Source organism: Mirounga angustirostris, unplaced genomic scaffold, assembly GCF_029215605.1.
Source record: "Mirounga angustirostris isolate CCGP_5_RB_7025 unplaced genomic scaffold, mMirAng1.0.hap1 SCAF_3, whole genome shotgun sequence".
NCBI classification, from domain to species: Eukaryota; Metazoa; Chordata; class Mammalia; order Carnivora; family Phocidae; genus Mirounga; species Mirounga angustirostris.
The window spans coordinates 79,432,318-79,454,213 of record NW_026991711.1 but is presented as its reverse complement, the minus strand read 5'-3'; the positions used below and the strand labels follow the sequence as shown (position 1 = coordinate 79,454,213).

The 21,896-nt window shown below is 45.5% G+C and overlaps 1 protein-coding gene across 1 annotated transcript; it reads right to left on the bottom strand.

Moving 5' to 3' along the window:
• Positions 1-1,213: 1,213 nt before the first annotated feature.
• GJA3 (gap junction protein alpha 3) lies at positions 1,214-20,136 on the bottom strand. The gene is made up of 2 exons (XM_045867513.3): positions 19,981-20,136; positions 1,214-3,769 (listed from the first exon to the last, which is right to left on the bottom strand). The coding sequence occupies exon 2, from the start codon at positions 3,750-3,752 to the stop codon at positions 2,403-2,405; it is 1,350 nt and encodes a 449-aa protein (XP_045723469.1). The 5' UTR covers positions 3,753-3,769; positions 19,981-20,136; the 3' UTR covers positions 1,214-2,402.
• Positions 20,137-21,896: the final 1,760 nt, after the last annotated feature.

Below are 21,896 nucleotides of genomic sequence, written 5' to 3'. Positions count from 1 at the left end.
CTTCATCAACATATGGTGAATAAAACCCAATTTTAAAATGTGAAAACTAAATATAATTATAGTTCTCACTCTCATCTCCAACCCCACTTAAAATCAAATCGTGGGTAAATCAGAAGCTTATTATTAACATTTATCTTGGTAGAACCTAAAGAGCCTGTGTTCACATCCACCTTGGCTGTCTGTTAACTGAGTTGTTACCAAAGCTTTTTCTTTTTTTATCAAAATGCCTTTTTTTTTTAAGATTTTATTTATTTATTTGAGAGAGAGAATGAGAGACAGAGAGCATGAGAGGAAGGAGGGTCAGAGGGAGAAGCAGACTCCCTGCCGAGCAGGGAGCCCGATGTGGGACTCGATCCCGGGACCCCAGGATCATGACCTGAGCCGAAGGCAGTTGCTTAACCAACTGAGCCACCCAGGCGCCCCATCAAAATGCTTTTCAACTAGGATTTTCTGGTGGCCCTTCTCACCCCGGGGCACTAGGTCCTACTTCCTGAGGCCTAAGGCATCCACGGTAGGTGATGAATGAACTTCTCTCCTCTGCATCGTATAGTGGCACGAGTTATGCACCAGCCTAGGGGGAATTGAGAAAATGGTCACTCAGATAATTTTCTGTAAGGCTCAAATCTGTTTGAGAAAGGCTGAAACCGTATTTATGGGAAGTGAGCATTTTTCAAGCCGAGGAGATTATCCCAGTTCATTCTGCCGCAAAGCATAATGCTCTAATGAACTAGTCGCACGCGCTAATCTGAGAATGGGAATCCCAGTCTTCTCATCAGGTTGCTAGTGGGTCACTCTTTATGATATAAAACACAAAGTATGTTTTGGAGCGTTGCCCCAGATCATCAGGAAGTTGGTGTTGATTCGCACAGAGGAATGAATCAAATTGGCAAGTGTGTGGTGTTTTGCTGAATAAGGGCTGACAGTACTCAGTGGAAGTTGGAGTGTGAGAAGGACCGGGCTCAGCATTACCACTGTTCATCGGTTTATAAACAAACAGCGACTCAGACACGACAGCAGGGTGTGCAGTACAGAAAATTCTGCCACCTTCCAGCCACACCCGCACAGAGAAAGAGCCTTCCCTGTCAGTGCAGCAGTCTGCGTGGGTGACAGATGGGGCACACGTCCGAAATCAGCACATGCACTTACACAGGAAGTAAAACCCAGATACTTTTATTTATACTTTAGAAAGCAAACAGGCTGCCCACAAAGAATGGTTAGGAAACTCAAAGAGTTTTATTTTGTACTGTTAAAAAAAAAAATGTAGGTCATCGATTCATCTGTATAAATAATTTTTCTGGCAAGAGTAGTTAACTTTTAACCTTCCATTCAAAAACTTCACAACTTCAAGTATTGGAAATGCACTTAAATTTCCCCTGCCTTTATTTTATATAGTACATTCGCATAGCAATTAGCTGACTCATGAGGTCGAAGAGTTTCTTTAAAAGAAGGTTCAAATCTTTACCAGTATGTAATGGGACAAATTAGCATTCTCTTGGTCAGTATTCATTTTAATAGTACTATTTTTCTTTCATTTCTCCTGAAAGAAAGTGGGGGGAAATAGGCATACCTGTACAATTCAGATCAAAGCACAAAATATCATTTAAAAAATAAATACCTAAGGCATACCTGCCACACTTTTATTTCAATTTCCTCAGCTGTTTAAAAATTATCTCGAGTGTCGCTGCATTTCTACCTGCTTTCTTACCAGCAACCTCTGTGGCTCTCGCCTGCGCTGAATCCACCTCTGGAGGGTAGCTGCTCATTGTCACTTGTCATGAAGCATACAGTTTGATATCCTGGGCTTCACAGGCAATTTCAGAAACTCAAATGACACTATATGGACTTGCTCTAAATCTTTTTTTAGTGCAGTTTGGCAAATATCCCAAATGAAATTCAACTCTAAGTTAAAAGTATCAAACAGAGATAGTGCTAAGTGCGTCTGTGACTTTCTGGGCTGCCCAGAGGCTCTGGAGAGCATAGGAATGGAAAGCCTAATTGCCCCGAACTGAAGTGACTGCAGACACCACCTGCTTTTACCACAGGAGAACAGTCACCCACAGAGACAGCAGGAGCCCAAGGCTGGGCAGCAACACCTGCAAAGGTGGCCCAGGTTGCTGGACTCTTGGGTTGTTGTGAATATCTTTAAAGGTCAACAGCCCCTGCACCCACTTTGCCCCTACCTCCCCATCTCAGCAAGCGTGGACCTTCTCCCCACTCTACCTCACAGTGTTAAGAACAGCAAGCATGGACACACAGAAACCTGCTCTCTTCCGCTTGATCGTCCCCTCCTCCACTCCAGTGCTCTCTCACTTCCAGGCTTTCTCTACCTGCAGACTGGAACTGCACTTTGGTTTTGGTTGCTAGAAAAGAGGTTATTATAAAGCTGTCTGGAGAGACCACCGCTAGATGGCCAAGTCACTGGGTCTGGCCCTGCCGCCGCTGGACTTACTGGCCTTGCTTGATCGGCCCGGCTCTGCCGGGAGCAAAGGAGGCGCGTGCATCTCCACCGCGGTGGTCACTGCCTGCTCCCCGTCGTCGGGAGTCACTGCCAGTTTGCTCTCTCCCAAGCTGCTGCCGTGCCCGTTCAGCGACAGGCCGGGCGCGCTGCTTCCCGCGCCACCGTTCTCAGGGAGCTGCTGGGCGCTGCCTGTAGGGCTCAGGGTCGCAGAAGCCGACGCTGGAGGGGAGGCCTTCCTCGCAGAAGTCTGCTGCTCGGCCTCCTGGTTGGCCCAGTTCTGTTCTGTCACTAGCAGGTGGTGGTTGCCGTTGTAGAATTTGGCGGGGTGGTCCTTCCCCGGTGCCTCGTTCAGGGCTGCCAGGTTGAAGTCTGTTGCTGGTGGAGGGGCTCCGGGGTAGCCCGCGGCCGTGGCCTTTGCCAGGGAAGAGGCAGAGTGAGTGTAGTAAGGCGGGAATCCGATGGTAACCGTGGGCGGGGCAGAGTGGGAGGGGAGGAGGAGTGGGCTCACACCCCCTGGGTTTGTGGCCCCCACCCTGGATTCAGGGGAGTCTGAGCGGTAGTGGTTGGTCATTCCTTGTTTAAGCTTCTTCCAGCCCAGGTGGTAGATCTCCAGCATGTTGAGTAAGAGGGACACGCAGGCCACGGCCAGCATGAAGATGATGAATATGGTCTTCTCTGTGGGCCTGGAGATGAAGCAGTCCACCGTGTTGGGGCAGGGCCACCGGTCACAGCGGTACAGCGGCTTCAGCTCAAAGCCGTACAGAAAGTACTGCCCGGCGATGAAGCCCACTTCAAACAGCGTCTTAAAGATGATGTTGAACACGTAGGTCCGGAGCAGGGCCCCGGCGATTCGGATCTTGCCCCGGTCATCCCGCACCGGCGGCCTGTCCTTCTGGCTGTGGCCGCCCGGCCCACAGCGTGCAGCCGGCCCGTGGTGCGGGCTGTCGCCCTTCAGCAGCTCTTCCTCCCGCTCTTTCTTCTTCTCTTCCATGCGCACGATGTGCAGCACATGGCCCAGGTAGATGAGGGTGGGCGTGGACACAAAGATGATCTGCAGCACCCAGAAGCGGATGTGGGAGATGGGGAAGGCTTTGTCGTAGCAGACGTTCTCGCAGCCGGGCTGCTGCGTGTTACACGTGAAGTCTGACTGCTCGTCCCCCCACACCTCCTCGGCTGCGGCGCCCAGCACCAGGATCCTGAAGATGAACAGGACCGTCAGCCAAACCTTGCCAATGACCGTGGAGTGCTCCTGTGCGTTCTCTAATAGTCTCCCCAGAAAGCTCCAGTCGCCCATTGCTTCAGATTGCTAACCTGCAAGGGAACATTGCTGGTTAATAGGAAGCTTATGGCGAGCTGTCCAGTCCAAGCACCCCGAGGGGCAGGCCTTGGCGGGTGGCGCTGGAATAATCTTCCCCGGGGGAGCTGTAGCCCCACTTCCATACGAGGGAGGCGCTGCGGAGCTCTCCACAGCACGAGTGTGCGTGTGCAGGGGTGTGTGTGCGTGAGCGCGCGCGTCTCCACCATGGCGCTGAGCAGGGTTAGCTAAACGCCCGCAGCGCCAGCGTGACACGGAGCTCCTGTTACACTAACGAGCGCTGGCGCCGAGGAGATGCCCACGGGCGACTGAAGCCCTCGCTTCAGAGATGAGGAACCTGGAGCTCCAAAGAGAAATGACTTGCCTGAGGGGAATGTGACTCTCCCCTGGCTTCTAACTCCCCATCCTGTCCTCTTCCAGGGCCCAGTCTCCCAGGAGCTCTGGTGCTGCGGGGTACACAGCTTGGCTCCACTCCTAACCTCCACCTTTCGGTTCCTGTGAGGTTACGGTAACTTTCCTGCATAACTTCTGCCACATACTAACCTACTACCTCTTCTAGTACTTACTTTCTTTTTTCACTTGGCAAATATTCCGTCATGGTTAACTCACTGCACGTCCCCAGGCAGGAGCCCATGTCCCCATCTGTAAGATGGGACGATGGTCATTGGGTCATGTGCCGTGAGCTGCTTCCTAGACGGAGGGAGGGCCTGCAGGCCTCCTCTGTGAAGGTGGCAATGTTCCTCAGACGCAGGGGACCAAGGTTACAAGGCGTCCTCCCTGTTGCTACTGCTCAAACAGGCCAGATGCTTCCAACTAGAACCAAAAGAACTCTGTTCTTTGGTCATTCTTCGCTAAGGAGAGCGGCCCAAGCTGTAAGTGTATGTACGAGTTCCAGCAGCCTTAAAGAACACTCTTCTCATTTTGAATGTTAAAATGTTTAAAAATATTAACTTTTATGAATGGGTTCAAAGGCAAATAAAACAAAACTTTACTCACCATGATCTAAAGAAATAGACAAACGTTAACCCTCTCCTAGAATAAACTTTCAAGCCTTGGTTGTGGTCATTTGAGGTCTTTAGAAAAATATTACCAGTCACATATCCTACCAGCCTCCTTGTCCCATACTGTGACTGGCAGCTATTCTATTTGGCATGTTCTTAGAAGGTAAAATATTTTAATTCAGAAACTTAATTACTGAAGGTGAAACAACCCACTCTTCCGTGAAGGATGGCAGGTGTCAGGGGACCCTTCTAGGTTACATCCTGCTTCTCCTCAACCCCAGACCGTCACAGCGTTTTGAATGGCATCTCTGCCCATAGCCCCAGCCCCTCCCTTCAGTCTGCTGGAGATTTTCCTCTGGGGCACAGGACAAAAGCCTCGCATAGTGTGGACCTCCCATCAGTCCCTGATCCAACACTGCTGATGCCAAACTTCCCGTGGCCAATGGGACCCTGCCGTTACGCCCTTGCACGTGCTAGTTCTTCAACTTCAAACTTGGCCCCAATCCAGGGACTGGCCTATTGACCTGTCACTTACCTCCACTCTCCCCTCAAGAGTGGCCAACTCAGGCTAACATGGGGGCCCTGTGTTTTCTCTTCCCACTTATCACGGCCCTGGCTTAATGGCCATTCCTTCCTTTACGTTCCAGGAGGTATTTCCCACCCTCCCACCCCTCCTACCTTGCTAAGCTACAAACGGCATCGTCTCTCCTTGCTCTCCCCAGACAAGCACAGTCTTCTGAGTTTCTACAGAAAACCACCTTTAACCACCTTGGCTGCTTGTGGACTTTCTCCTTTACTCTAGTTTTGAGGTTGGGGTTTGCATGTGTAGCCTTTCCTCCTTGATGTCTGCAGGCAGAACAGTTGGGCAATGTGCATTTCTGGAAGTCTCGAAGAAAAGACCAGTGTGGGGGAATTTAATACTTCTTCCTGCTACCTTCCCAGCCTTGTTGAATACAGCACAGCGTGCTGAAAAGGAGTCAATGCAATGTGCCTGGTAGATTCTCCCCACAAGGCTGGTGGCACATGACACCATGAGGGAGGGTCTGCTTGTCACAGAGCCTGAGAAAGTGTTGCTGGCATTTCCCTGCAGGGCCAGGGAGGCAAAATGCTCCACAGTGATGGGAGTGTCCCACACAGTAAAGAACTGGCCCGCCCCCAAAGCCCATTCTGCACCTATTGAGAAACACGGGGCTAGGTAAATATTTATTCAACTAGTAAATCAGACGAGGAGGGTAGGGCAGGTGCCTGTAGCATCTTGTTACTCTTCTTCGCTGGCTCAGCCTCTCCAGAGTTCTTTAGGTCCAGGTGCTGCAAAACACTTTCAGATAGGCACCCTTATAATCCCATCATGACCTCTGATTGCAACCTACAGAATCATGATGTGTCACTGTCCACGTACTTAGCTGGTACTCTGGCAGTTGCCAAGGCTCAGGAAGTCCTAAAGATGGGACGACTAACAATGTGTCCTAAAGGGGGGACACCCATGGCTCATGCACTCTGTGGTGGCACACACTGGCAAGACCATTCTGGAAAGGAGTTTAGTCAGATGTATGAAGCGATATAAAAGCCATGCTACCTCTAACCTGTAATTCTACTCCTGGGACATCATACCTGGGAAATAATCAGAGATTCTGATGAATGGATGAACATGGATATATACTGTGAATTACTTATAAGAAGGAATAATTGGAAACAGAAGTGTCCACTAAAGGACGACCAGTTAAATCAGGACCTTAACCCAGATCCTATTCCCGGTCTTCCTCTCCCTAGCCTGCCTCTAATGTGACCAGGAAGGGAAATTCTTGCTTTCCTACCTCCTTTTGTTGTATCCAATGAGGTGTAAGAAGTTGGCTGGGGAACTTCTGGGAAAGCTTTGGTTTCCTAATAAAAGGGCAGATGCTACCTCTGCTGTCCCTTCCCCTTCCCATAGTGAATGCAGATGTGATGCCTGGAGCTGGGCAGTCCCCTTGCAAGCATGTGTCAATAAGTGTGAGGGAATGGTCGAGAAAGTCCAAGGCACCTGTTGTGACACTGTGGACCTACCTGCTGGATCAACCCCAACAGCAATCTCCTGACTTAATGTGAAGGAAAAAACTCTATTTGTTCAAGTTAGGTTTACTATGGCCTACAGACAAAAGAATTCCTAACTGATACATTCTCTTTAATTCTGTATAGAATAAGGCCAGGCATAAATGAAAAGCTATGGTTCATTCTTAACTACTGAAATACAAGGTATTCACTAGATATAATTTTTAAGATCATCAATGAATTGAAGAGATATTCATGCTGTAATGATAAATGACAAAAGCCTAATACAAAACTCTGGTCTGATATCAAATATTTTACACACATTCATACATGCAAAAGGAAGGGCAAGAATGATACCGAAATGTTAACCATAGTGTTTCTTGAACTGGGTGATTTTCATTGTCTTTTCATATTTCTTTGCATTTTCTGTAACAACATCACATTTATCATCATAAAGGATTAATGGTCATGACTTTCATGTTTCAAAGTTCTAGTTTTTGAAAAAGTCTGATTCCTTTCTCATTGTTCTTTCATTATGGTTTCTACTCCGTAGATCTCTTTAATCATGCCCCTGATAAGCACACAAAAGACAAATACAATACATACGACGTTATTAGCACAGTGTTAGAGGAGATTGATCCTGGGATCTCTCAGATGCAACACGAACCCTGACAATGGTTATCATTGATGACACAGAGTGTAAATTGGATTCTCCTGCCATGGCAGTCTGCCAGTTTCGCCCAAAGCGAGGGCCAGGCTATTTGTATCCCGTCACTCACTGCTGAGTCCTACTACTACTACACTTCACACTTTGGGTTTATTTTTTTTTAAAGATTTTATTTTTTTGTTTGATAGAGAGAAAGAGAGAGAGAGCACAAGCAGGGGGAGCGGCAGGCAGTGGGAGAGGGAGAAGCAGGCTTCCCGCTGAGCAGGGAGCCCGATGCGGGGCTCGATCCCAGGACCCTGGGCTCATGACCTGAGCCAGAGGCAGACACTTAACTGACTGAGCCACCCAGGCGCCCCACAGTTTGGGTTTTGTTTTGGAAAATGCATGCATGAATGAATAAAACAATTAACCAGAAGACCGAATATCTATGGGAGGGCTGGCAGTATGGGTCAAGGTCAGCTCAAAATGGGAGCCTCCAAAGTAGAAGCGACATCCACCTCTCTTCATAGCCATCAGAGTCTGCTCCAGACACCATGCAGGCGGTCTTAAGGTGTTTTATCAAGATCACTTTTTAATCATATCCCTAAGACCAATTCAGTGAGAAAATGACAGCAGAGGAGTGAAGCACACCCAGAGCAGCAAAGCTCTGCTGGCTAAGTACAAACAATGGGCCACACAGGGGACCCCGTGACCCACTGTGGGCTGACATCAAGTGAGACAAACATGGTGACTGAGTGAAATATCCTTCTGCTTGAAAGAGGAAAATGGGTTTATTCCTATCGTCAACGTACGGGGCCATTTCAGGACAAAACTAGAGCAGCTCCTGAAAGCTCACACTGTGAGTGCTTCACTTTGTAAGGTGCGTGTGATCTCATTATAGAGCACCACAGCTACAAGACTGCGCACTTTTTAGCTAACTCATCTACCGCGGCACCCGTGGGATTCTCTATCACTTGGATGCCGACGTGAATGATCTCCATGAGATGGCATTTAACTGGTTTTTACTTTGATCTCAATGAAAACTTTGATTCTGACATTACTGCAGCACAAGATCTTATGTTGCATAGTTTACATGGCTGCTTCCATGTTCTTCTGACAGTTATACTTTCCCTTTCAAAGTTACACAGTTTCCCCTTGGCCTTCAGGATATGTTGAGTGTCCCTTCAGATCCATCAATGGCTATTTAGTCAGTGACAGTCTTGTGCTCAACTCTGGGCCGCACCTTCTGTTGAATACAGTGGAAGTAAAAACATGGTCTCTATCTTGAAATCTATTTGTGGAGATGGGAAAATTCAGGAAAATGGGGAGCTATGTGGGTGCAGAGGGATTCCAGAGAAAAAGGATAATAGTATCAGAGCACGTAGCCAGGGAAAGCTAGCCAGGGAAGGGTGGCACTAGAGCTGGGTTTGGGAGAGGTGGCTTTGGATAGGAGAAGAGGGCCGGGGGTGCATTTCAAGGCCAGAATGGCATTCCCGCGGCAGTGTGAGCCGGTGTGGCTCAAATGGGGGCTTTGTGTTAGAGCGGCGAGTTTAAATGGCTGCTTCTGCCCAGAAGAGCTAGACGGGCTGCACTCTGAACATAATAAGCGCTCAGCAAACACCGGTGGGACAAATGAATGAAAGGACATCGAGGGCCACTGAACCACTTGGAGAGCAGGGAGATATGCTGAAAGTGCTGTTCAGAAAAGAAGGGGCCCCTCTAACAGGGGCTCAGGAAGAGTGGTAATCTCTGAGTGAGTGCTGAAGGCCCAGGATGGATGACAGCAGGGGCGAATGGAAAAAGGACGGACAGAAACGAGACACAGTCTGGAGACAAAAATAAAGCAGAATGAAGAGTCTGCCTAGTCAGAGAATGAAAGAGAGAGGCATGAATTAAAGACAAACTTCCTATTTCTGAGCCTGAGTGGGACAATCAGGGGGCCATTTGAAGAGAAAAACAGTGGGGAGGCTCGCTAATTTGGGATTGGAAAAAAGATGAAGACTCTGGTTTTGTGACTGTCTGGATCAAAAGTACCGGTGGAAGATACGAGTGAAAGTGTCCAGGAGGAAGCTGGAGACACGGAATTAGAAAAGGTTGGGCAGAGGGTCCTCAGTGTAGCTCCACCTCTCCCTAGTGGAGACGACAGAGCAAAGCACAAAGGACGGACTTCATGGAAAATCCAGCGAAACAGATGAAGAGCAGGGCAGGAAGGGACTCACTGCCCGCACCATGGGCGGTCGGTGCTTCAGTGATGGCCGGACTGACCAAGTGGGTAAGAGCCTAAGACTAAGCAATGACAGACAGCAGCAACCCCTAGATAGGCATGGAGGGAAGGGACCTTCCTCGGTAGGGCCCCGATGAGCTCTGCCAGACAGGTTCACATTGTTTGGGCTGCATTTATTTTGTTATCAAAATAATATCAAATAATATTAAAAGAGAAGACCCTTTCTTCTTTATAGAACTGACCCCAACATTTAGCTTTGCCTGAGCTACTAAGATTGAATTTTTACATTGTACTTGGGGATGCCCGAGAAGCAGCAGGGCCTCACCTGCTGAGAATACTGTTCACACCAGAAGGCACATTCTCTGAGAGCGGTCAACAAGGCTGGAGAACTAGGCTGACACAGAAGTGAGGAAGCCAAAGGAGGACTTTGAAGAAAGAGGTGACTAACAGTGTCAACATTCTTCGGCATGTTCAAGATGGATGGACATAAAGAAAAGGCCCTCTGATCTCACAAGGAAGGCACTGATGGTCTTTAAATGCCCAGTCTAGTGGGAGCACTGGGAAAGAAACAGAAGTCCAGGCCAGTGGTTAAAGAGGCAGAATGTGGGAGAGAAATGGAGACACGGTACGGAGAGCATTTGTTCAATAAGTCTAGAACTTAAGGGAAGGAGAGACACAAAATGGGTAAAAAGTGGGGGAATAAGGCCCAAAGGAGGCATTTCCGAGATAGGGAGGGCTGTGGTTGTTTGGCATCAGAGCTGTGGAGTCATGGGGACAGGAGGATGGAGGCACAGTCAGCCTGCCCAGCACCAGGATGGGGAAAGAGGGCAGGAGAGGGGCTGAGAGGGCCAACGCTCTCCAAAGTGATGACAAGACTCTTCTCAGTGAGCTCAAGCAGGAGGTCGTCTTCTCAGGTGAGGGCAGGACTTGGGCTCCTGAGAAGAAAAAAGGTTTGATAACCAGGGAACTGAGAGGATGAGAAAGGGACTGGGCTCCCCGAGTTCCTCGCCCAGCCAGACCTCACATCTATGTACAAGTTGTGGCCACTCAGTGAGGGCTGAGCGAAAGCTACCACATGCGAGGCGCTCAGCGCTGAGCAAAGCGGAGAAGTGCTGCCTGGTGCAACACACCCTCCAGCAGGAAAGACAGTGCACAGAAGAGAAGTTAAGACATGCCAGGTGCTGAGTGCTGTGGGCAGACAGAGCGCTGGGGCGGCAGCGCGGAGGGAAGTACAGGGGCTGCTGAGGACAGGGGCCTCCCTGAGAGGGTGACATCCAAGTGAAGAGCTGGGCCTCAGATATGAGGGACAAGCATTCCAGGCAGAGCAAGGCTTCCGGCGGGGAGCAGACCTGGTGTGCTCGGGATGGCGAGGACAGAATGCGGGAAGCAAAGCCAGCCGGGAGCAGACAGGTGGACAAGCAGGTCAAAGAGGAAGTGGGGAGGTGGACAGATCACAGCCGACAGAGAGGAGAACTTTGGCTTATACTCCAAGTGAGATGAGAATGTACTGGAGGGTTGGAACAGAAGAGTGACATAATCTGACTTACATCCTCACAGATCCCCTCTGGTTGTTGTGTTGAGAACAGGCATGGGGTAGAGGGGGCAGTGGGCAAGGGTGAAAGCAGAGGGTCCAGTGAGAACGCTGTGGTATAATCCAGAAAAGTGACAGTGGTGACAAATGGCCGGGTCTGCACAGATCCTGAAGGTAGGTCCAGCATGATGTGCTGACAGGTCAAGGGTTGGGGTAGCACTGAGGAGAGACCAAGGTTTCTGCCCTGAACAGGAGGAAGGGAACTGCCCTTTACCAAGATGGGGAAACCAGAGGAGGTACAGGTTTCAGAAAGGCATAGGAATCATGAGTTCTATTTTGAAAATGTTAAGTCTGAGACACTTATTAGATACGCAACTGTCAAGGCTAGAGATAAACATTTGGGAGTCATCATCAAACCCTGAGACTGGACTGAGATTATCTAAGGGCAGGGGAGAAGGACAAGGAGGCTTAAGACCAAGCCCTGGGGTACTCCAGCATCTGCAGGTTGACTACAGGAGAAACTTGCCAAAGAGCTGCTTATTAGGAAATGTAACTTTTAGTTAAGACTCTGGAATGGAATAACATCCAAAATATATCATTTGTATTCTACTTGATTCTCCTTCGTACCAATATTTTGACACTGAAAACATTATTACTTGGTTTATAAATCAGAGGTAATATAACATGGAGTATGGCTAGGCAAATTAATTTTGTGTTAACTGTCTGTGATTGCCTGGAACATTGTTGAGTAGGATTTTGAGAGTCACATATAAGCTTAGCCAGAAAGAGTTCTATGTTCCATTAGTAATGTCTGCTAGGGTTTGGTATGAGGCAGTGGTAGCCCAAACGCTAATTTTTGCCATCCCTGACTTGGCACACATTTAAAAGAACATGGTAGGCTGAGCTAGTCACAAATATGATACAGTGAAAAAAATGGCTTATCGAGTTATCTTTTTAGCGGTGGAAAGACTGTTTTCCATTAGTTTCTTTTACACCTTACCTGCCTATTTCAAGTGTTCACATTTAAGATAGTAATTTCCAGATGCCATGGGACCTAGCCCATGGTATTATGTACTTACCACACTTTTTCCATAATTCTGGTCTGACTCTTTAAAAAGGAACCAGAATTCAGAATAAATTCACCAAAATAACAAAAGACCCTTTCTTCTTTTACTCTATAGCATCAACTCCAATATTTAGCTTTGTCTGAGCTTCTAAGACTAAAGAACAAGATGGGAACTAGGCTTTTAAAAGCTGGCTCAATGCCACTTACAAATGCAATACCACAGCACTGGGAAAAGTTCAACCACATAGACAAGCATAAAAGAGGAAAAAAACGGAACCTCTGAAGTTTCAGATTAAATAACATGTGGCATTGTTTTCCATCTCCAGAAGACGACTGATCACACCAACCAGAAGGACACCTAATGGCAACAATTCTAAATATACTTGATATCTGGTAGGACAAGTTCCCCAACTTTGTTCTTCATATTTGTCTAGGCAATTTTTGGCCTTTTATTTTTTCCATATGAAATTTAGGTAGAGCTTGTCAAGTTCCACAACAATCTGAGACTCGATTTTGATTGGAATTGCACAAAATTTATAGATGAATCAAATTTAGCTCTTTATAATCTAGTTTCCCCACCAATAAGCATAACTGATCCATTGATGTTGACCTTCTTCATGCCTTTCAATAGTGCTTTAGGATAATGTTCCTAAAGGATTTACACATCTTTTGTTAGATATAGTCCTAATTTATACTTGTTCTAATTTTTTGTTACAAATAGTTTTCTTTTTTTCATTATAACTTTTGATTGGTTATTACTGGTACTTAGGAACACTGTTTTTTGTTTGTTTGTTTGTTTATTTTCTAGGAACATTGTTTTTATATATTGATCTTGTATCCAGCCACCTGTTAGAAAGCCTTACTAGTTCAAATAGTTAGGAGATTCCTTTGGATTTTCCAAGTAACACATAATCATATCCTCTGCTATTAAGGACAGATTTGTTTCTTCCTCCCCTAGTTCTAATTCCTGTTATTTCTTTTTCTTGTCTTCTTGTACTGGCCAGGACTCCTAGCACAATGTAGAGATGGTGGTATCTTTTCTCATTTTTGTCTTTAACATGAATGCTTCTCAAGTTTTATCATTGAGCATGATGTTTCAACTTTTATCAGGCTAAGGAAGTCTTCTTCCAATCTTTGTTAATGGTTTGTTGGTTTTTTTTTTTTTTTTTTTTTTTTAAGATTTTTATTTATTTGCGAGAGAGAGAATGAGAGACAGAGAGCATGAGAGGGAGGAGGGTCAGAGGGAGAAGCAGACTCCCTGCTGAGCAGGGAGCCCAATGTGGGACTCGATCCCGGGACTCCAGGATCATGACCTGAGCCAAAGGCAGTCACTTAACCAACTGAGCCACCCAGGCCCCCGGTTTTTGTTTTCTAAGTCATGAATGAGTATTGGATTTAGTAAAATACTTTTTTCCTGTTATTGTGTTTTTTAGATGGTGAAGCACCCTACTGGTCATGATTTTATTTTTAATATGCTATCACATTCAATTTGCCACTACTTTATTTTGGATTGTTTGTTCATACCTAAGATTGGTCTCAATTTTTTGTACTACCATTGGATTTTGGTAAGAAAGCTATTTTAGCCTGAAAAATTAAAAATTCTCTGAATAAGCTTGTATAAGAATTTCCTATAAAAGAGTTTGGGATTAATGTCTTTTTGAGGGGGCCAGGGGAAGCCTAAATTACAAATTCAATTTCATTGGGTGCCTGGGTGGCTCAGTTGGTTAAGCGACTGCCTTCTGCTTAGGTCATGATCCGGAGTCCCGGGATTGAGCCCCACATCGGGCTCCCTGCTCAGCGGGGAGTCTGCTTCTCCCTCTGACTCTACCCCTTCTTGTGTGCTCTCTTTCTCTCTCAAATAAATAAATAAAATCTTAAAAAAAAATTAAATTTCATTAACTGTTATCTGCATAAGTTGGGTTGCTATTTCTTAAGTGAATTTTGATAGTTCATATCTTTTAGAAAATTTTCCATTTCAAATTTATTGGCAGAAAATTATTCATGGTATTTTCTTATGATTTTGAAACTCTATGGTATTCGTACTTAGATTCCTTTGTTTGGTTCCAAATATTGTTTATTTGAAGTTTTTAAATTATTAGTCTTGTTGGTTTTTCTTTAGCTAAAGAACCAATTTTGATATGCTTGAAAAAGAATGAGAGTTTATTGTTACTTTTTCCAATGTCTTATCACATATGCTACATTCATAGTATATAGAATATATCTACAAAAAAATCCCTATAGATCTTTTATTTTATTTTTTTAGGATTTTATTTATTTGAGAGAGAGAAAGATATCAAGAGAGGATACAAGCTAGGGGGAGGGGCAGAGGGAAAGGGAGTAGCAGGCTCCCTTATTGAGCAAGGAGTCCAATGTGGGGCTCGAACCCAGGACCTTGGGATTATGACCTGAGCCAAAGGCAGACACTTAACTGACTGAACCACCCAGGTGCCCCCCCCATGGATCTTTTAAATAGACAATGTGATTTTAGTATTTGCTAGTATTATTATAAAATATACATATATAATTTAAGGGTATTCTTTATCTTAGTGTAAAATTGTTTATTATTATACAGTTCCAGGGGATTCCTTATTTTAAATGGAAAAGTACACGGTTTCTGTTACTTAACTTTTCAGTAATCTCATGCTCTGGCAGGAGACATAACTCAGAGTGATGTCTCTCATACAGACCAACTGCTTTAATGAAATTATAAAACACTAATTTTCTAACTTCTTAATCAATAATTTTAAAGCACTGCTAGAATTATATATTTTTATTGTCAGAGAACAAGTCTCCAGAAACATGAAATTGTTTTAAATTATACTTTTTTTTTTTTTTAGATTTTATTTTTCAAGTAATCTCTACACCCAACATGGGGCCCAAACTTACAACCCCAAGATCAAGAGTTGCACACTCCACTGACTGAGCCAGCCAGGTGCACCTTAAATTATACTTTTATTCTACTTATTTTACTTATTAAATAAGAATGGATAGAAAACACCTGCCATCCATGTGTTATTATTATTATCCCTCTATTTTCTCTTTTATGTGGGAATTTTAATTGTTCTTTGGGGGGTTGGATTTTAAATTGTTTATAAATACCTGAAAAGTCATGTGCTCTTTAAGTCTTTACTTGGCTAAGGTAACTATCGTTAACACTTTTCATCCTTAGTCAAAGGGAAAAACTCAGTTTTTCTTTTGTTTTTGACATTCTGTAACTGAAAAGCTAAGTGAGAGCTAATTGGAAGTTGGAAGCAACTTAAACAACTGTATTAGTTTAAAAACAAATGTCTTCAATTTTTATATTTAAGAATGACAAAATTAAAAATACCCTTAGCTTTTTATCCACAGTATTTCTTCTTGAAATACTTGAATAAAATAAATATTCCTACCAGAAATCAGTATTAAGTCACCATTTCCACAATTAGAGTTCTAATATTAAGCTAGACAATTAACAGCTGGTTGAGCTTCAGTTCAATTGACAGAAAAATGTAAATAGTCTGGAGCATAATTAGAAACATGACTGTCTTCCAATACTATTCATGCCATACTAGGCTTCCTTTTTAAACCCTCCAACTGTGTTCCCTGTTCCATTACCCTGTGGAGTCCTCCAGTTTCTCCTGCCAATTATTAAATGGCATTAAAAGTTTTTAAAATAACCTCTGTAAAAGACCTAAGAATACCACTTGAAGTTTTCACTTATTTAAACATTTTACTTACACATTTTAGTGTAATTTAGCAATGATTTTCATGTATTTCAACATTAGTTCTCAAACTTTTAATAATTGAATAATAAAGAAAAAAGTCAATACCCTTGAAGTAAAATTCAATTTACCAATACTTCCTGAAGGGTGGCTTGAAGCAAGAGTAAATAACAATAAAGAAAATTATAGGGGTGCTTTAGCACGTCTAAACCACAGACCAGGCAGTGGGAATAGTATGCCAAGCACTGATTTCATACTGTCTGGTCAGTTAAAAGGTAATTTCCCTCTATAAATCCAAATTACATCCTTCAGGAATCTTGCTCATCCATGGAGGAAGTATGGAATCATAGCATTTTAGAGCTAAAAGAACCTCAGAAGTGGTCTAGTTTATCCTCTTCATGTTACAGATGGGGATATGGGGACATGGGGACATGGGGATATGGAGGCCCCGAGAGGGTACTGTGATTCGCAGAAGGCTACACAGCCCACAGTGCTGAAGCCAGCACGAAAACTCCTGCCTTTTTCTTCTCGGGCGGACGTACCTTCCCCTCCCGCGTGCATTATGCACCAGGCCGATTATTGATTAGAAGAGCTGCCTCTTTAGTCATATTGCTCTACCACACTTTAAAACATGGGTTTAGAAACATGGGCTAGAGTACATTTTAAGCTTTTGCTCTTTTTCTTCCATTCCAAAGTGGCTAATATTGTTAAATATTACTGACATGCTAAGAACAGTCCTGTTACTCCATCATATAAATTGACATTGTCATCTTAAAGCAAATTCACATATTATCTTTACTCTTGTTTTAGTGAACAAAACCTCATATATTTTTATATTTATATATATTTTATTTTTCCATTTATATTACTTATATTTTATTTTTCCATTTATATTACTGACACAAATTACATCTGTCAAAATGGTTTCTATTTTTGAAATAATAATTTCTATAGTATAAATATCATTTCAGGGGCGCCTGGGTGGCTCAGTCATTGAGCGTCTGCCTTCGGCCCAGGTCATGATCCCAGGGTCCTGGGATCGAGCCCCATGTCGGGCTCCCTGCTCGTCGGGAGGCCAGCTTCTCCCTCTCCCACTCCCCCTGCTTGTGTTTCTGCTCTCGCTATCTCTCTCTGTCAAATAAATAAATAAAATATTTTAAAAATCAATATAATTTCACTTTTCTTATTCAAACCCACTTTTATTAGGATACAACATAGAAATCCCTTCTATGTTCTAGAATAAAAGATTTATTTTAAGGGTAATACAAAATGGAGTTTCACGAATAAAATGAGCATTAACTCATGGAGATAATCAGGTGGTCTGAAAGAAAAAAATTAGGTGATTTTTATGTTTAGTATCATTAGTTTGTCAACAGTAAATTTAAAGGAAGCCACTAATTCTTCAAATTAAAGAAAATGTAAGAGTGCAGAAACTGTTCACGTCAACCATTACGAAGTCATACTTTTGAAGACCAGAGATTTTAAAAAAGCAACAGAGTACTAACCCAGTTATCATGATGAAGAATTTCCCACCACTGTAAGAATGAAAAGTAAGATTAAAATTTATCACTATTTTATTCCCTTTATGCATTATATTGAAATGGCAAAAACATATTGTTTTTTAGAGACACCTGTATGCTGTTAATGATCACATGTATTGGATTCTTTTTCCCACTTCAATTTAGTAAACACTTATCAAACACCTATCATATGTGTGTGGCCCTGTGCTACTAATTAAGAGATGGTTCTTCAGGAGAGACTATGGACTCAGAAACAAACTGAGGGTCCTAGAGGGGAGGGGGGGTGGGGGGATGGGTTAGCCCGGTGGTGGGTATTAAGGAGGGCACGTACTGCATGGAGCACTGGGTGTTACACGCAAACAATGGATCGTGGAACACTACATCAAAAACTAATGATGTAATGTATGGTGACTGACATAATAATAAAAAAAATTTTAAAAAAGAGATGGTTCTTACTCTCAGGAGTTTTATTCACAATCTATGGGTGAAGCAGACTTGTAAAAAAAAAAAACGAATCAAAATATAGTATGACAAGTGTTACATAGTATTGGTAATGGCCACAACACAGTGGAGTGGAGGAGAGAAGGACACTGTATGTTAATCATGAGTTTGGCTGTTTCTGAATACAGAGATCCCGGAAATCATGCTATCTGTACAGGGTGAAATACTTCTCAAAGGCCTTTCCACTGTCTAGAATGTTCTGGTATTTTAGTACAGTACAAAAACTATGTGTTTACTCATATAATTATGTGTGATACTGAGGTAAAATCCTAAAAATACATATATCTTATTTATTCTGTGTTAGGTGCATGTTCAAGTGATGGTAGCATCTGAAGACTAATTATAGTTTAAATTCTTTACATACATGAGGCTTTATAAAATGGCTGTGATACATACACACAATTACTTTTAAGGTTCAAATGTGTAGTGTGAAAGTTATTTTGTTAAGAAAAGGAACACAACTTAAAATGTAAATAACATTCAAGGAAATTGTGTCAAAATTCTTTTTCTTATTTGCAAACAGTGACATTTTGTTAACCACATTTCACTATCTTCAGATGGCTTTAAGCCTGTTAAATATCCACTGGTTAACCTAAATAGCATTGTTTGGTTTGTTATAGTAGTAAAGTTTTTGTGAATTACTTTACACTACAGTAACACGTGCATTGCCCTTGTGAGATGCTTATCTCAACATGGATCAAACTGCTGAGCCAGTGGAATATGTGCCAAATTAGCTGTTGTTCACTTTGAACACACTGACCCTTGGAAAATAAGTCCCCCCTTTTCCTCTTTAATCCTTTACTGTTTGTTTTGCAATACGTTTCACAGGACACTGATGGACTGTCAGTGAAGTGATGCACATATCATAAATCACCAATTTGAATTCTTGAGTAATATAAACCAAAGCATAATTCACGCCTCAGCTGTTCGTATGTAACCATCTTTAAGTGACATATTTGGCGGTATCTTGGTAAAGTAAAAACTGGAGAACTCCACTTGTCCCTAAAGTCCCAGTCACAAATATTCATGAACTGAGAGCGCTGCAAACTGGGATGAATTCTGCTCACTAGAGTGTAGACTGCAAGGCAAATACACCCGCGTCGCTGCAATTCACTGTGAGAAAAGCCCCTAAAAGAAGGGATTACTGTAGAATGCAGATAAGTGTTTTTCCACTCTTCTGTAAATTCTTTATACTCAAACACACCATAACAAGCATACGGGTCAAGAAATTAGATCGTGGTACTTATAACTAAAACGTTTCTAAAAAAAAAAAAAGAAAGAAAGAAAAAGAAAGAAAGAAAGAAAGAAAGAAAGAAAGAAAGAAAGAAAGAAAGAAAGAAAGAAAGAAAGAAAGAAAAAGAAAGAAAGAGAAAGAGAAAGAAAAAAAGAAATTTCAAAAACTTTCTTAAAGTAAGGAGGCGAGCCAACATCGTTCCTAAAAGACACCAACACAACTCTGTAGAAAGCGTGGCGATGCTAAACGCCAGCAGTTGAACTCCATTCCTTGCGGCTGTGGTATCTGTTGAGAATATTCAAGTATTTAAACAGTCCTTAAGATCCCTCAGATCTGAAGTTCTAGAACCACTCCAGCTTCCCCACTCAAGGGGGAAAACACCGTCAAGGAAACATTTTCAACCCAGCCTTCCGCCATCCACCAAAGAAAGCCATTACACAGCTGAGAACTGGCGCTCTGCAGAGATCTCCAGGAGCAAAGGAACATCAATTATTCCCAAAGTTTTCCAGAAAGTTTCCCGAGCCCCGCTCTCTAGCCCTGCCGCTCCCACCACTTCCCCAAGATTCCCGAAAGAATTCTAAGAGGCCGGGAGCCGCAAACGGGCAGCGGGGCTCGGGCTCCGGCTCGCTCCGCCCCGGCCCGCCCGAGCCCGTCTGGGGAGGTCGGAGGCGCCGGCGTCCCGCCCGTCCTTCCGCCCCGGGGCTGCCCCCGGCCGCCGGCGCCTGGGCCTCCGGGGCGCCCGGCCCTGCGCTTACCCCGCTCTGCCGCGGCGGCGACCCGGGTGCGCTCCTTCTCGAGCAGGGCTCCCGGCCGCTCTGAAAAGGAGAATTTCTCTTACACGTGCGGTGCAACTTAACGCGTGCGCCCCGCGCAAGGGCCCGGCCTCCCCGCCCCGGCGGCCATCCCCGCGGCCCCAGTGCGCCCCGCGCTCGGCGCCCCCAAGCCGCAGCCCGGGCCGCCGTGCCACGCCCCCGCCGCCTCCACCTCAGCCTGGGGGCCGCGCGGGGGCGGTGCCAGGGCGCTGCGCAAGGCCCCCGCCCCGCCGCCGGTCGGCGCCCCGCATTCTCGTCCCGCACGCGCACCCTGCCCCTAGTTCCCCATGCTGCACACCCACCTGCAGCCGCTTCCCGCCTCGCACCCGCAGTCCCCATCACGTCCCGCCAGCCTGCACCTGCACCGCACCTGCACCCCATCACCCCGCAACCGTATCCGCATTCCCACTCGCCCCTGCACCCCCCGTCACCCTGCAACCGTCCGGCTTTCCCACCCGCACCTGCATCCCGCGCCCCACCCACGGGAGCGCCCTCCTGCTCCGGATGTGGAGCAGGGGCTCTTTCCCGCCGCCGGGCTCCCGCGGGCCTCGCGTCTGTCTCCACTGAAAGCACAAGACCGACGAAGGGCGGGGGGCGAGGGCGAGCAAAGGGCGCACTGGTTCCGTCCTGCCGGCTCCAGGGGCGCCCGTCGCGCGCACGTGCGCCCGCCCCGCGATCCAGCTCACGCCCGCCCTCGCAGGGCCGAGCCGCAGCACTGGGGGCGCTCCTGAGCCGGGGGATGCGTGGGCTTTGGGGCGTCTTGGGCCGCGGGGGGACGCGGTTCTAGACAGCCAGCGCGGGGCACGGGCCACTGAGCAGGGGGTTCCCACGTAACCTGGCCGAATCTACCAAAGAAGAGCCGGGGCCGCAGCGTGGATGCTGTCGAGGGCCGCGCCCGGGCGGAGGCTGGAGCGCGTCCCGGGAAGGGAGCCGAGGAGCTATAAATAGTGGCCGCGAGCCTGGTTCCCGTCAAACACACTTAATTTAGCCGGCGGTCACAGGGATTCTTTTGTGTATGTGCGTGTGTGTTTTTTTTTTAAAGAACTTGTTCCGATGCACTTGAGACTTGGCCCTGCCCGAGGTGACAGGGAAGGTGTCCCTGCAGGGCACTCATTCTCATTGGTGTTAGTGACCAGATGCTAGAGCAAGGCCTAGCCTGCTTGCCCAGACTGGGGTGAAGGTTTTAACATCTTCTTTCCTCCCCAGAGTTGGTATTGCACACACTTCAAAGCAAAGCCAACTACAAAAGGCCACCGAGCAAGGAAGGAATCCCATCCCTGTCTGTTATTGTCTCAGCTCAGTTTAGGCGACTCTGTGTTCCCTCCGCGCCTCAGGATTTGCTTTTGCGTCCTCAGGGTTTAGCATGGGGCCTGGCCTGGGCAACATATCGAAGGAAGGAAGGAAGGAAGGAAGGAAGGGAGGGAGGGAGGGAGGGAGGGAGGGAGGGAGGGAGGAGGGAAGGAGGGAGGGAGGGAAGGAGGGAGGGAGGGAAGGAAGGAAGGTAGGAAGAATTTTGTTGACCATTCTAGAAGCTGAAAATGATCCCAGAATTCCCTTTATGAGTGATGGATTTATTGCAAGAATGTGGCAAAATTAGAGTCTTTGATTGTTTTCAAATTTCCAGGAACAGCTTCCATTGGTCATCTTTATTAGAGTTTAGATCTGTTCTGATTAGCTATATGCTTGTCCTAGGGAATTTACTTATTCATTTGTGATCTGAACTTAGGGTTATCCCAGGGACAAAAGAAAACTAAGCTTCTGAAGGCACATCTAAAATATCTAGTTCCTTTTAGAACTTGAAGGTGTATGTATGTAGTAGGTGGTGGTCATGTAGACTTAATTCTTTTTTAATTGAGAAA

What these genes read in the sequence shown, in the direction of transcription:
- GJA3 (XM_045867513.3), bottom strand. Translation starts at nt 3,752, where the DNA reads ATGGGCGACTGGAGCTTTCTGGGGAGACTATTAGAGAACGCACAGGAG.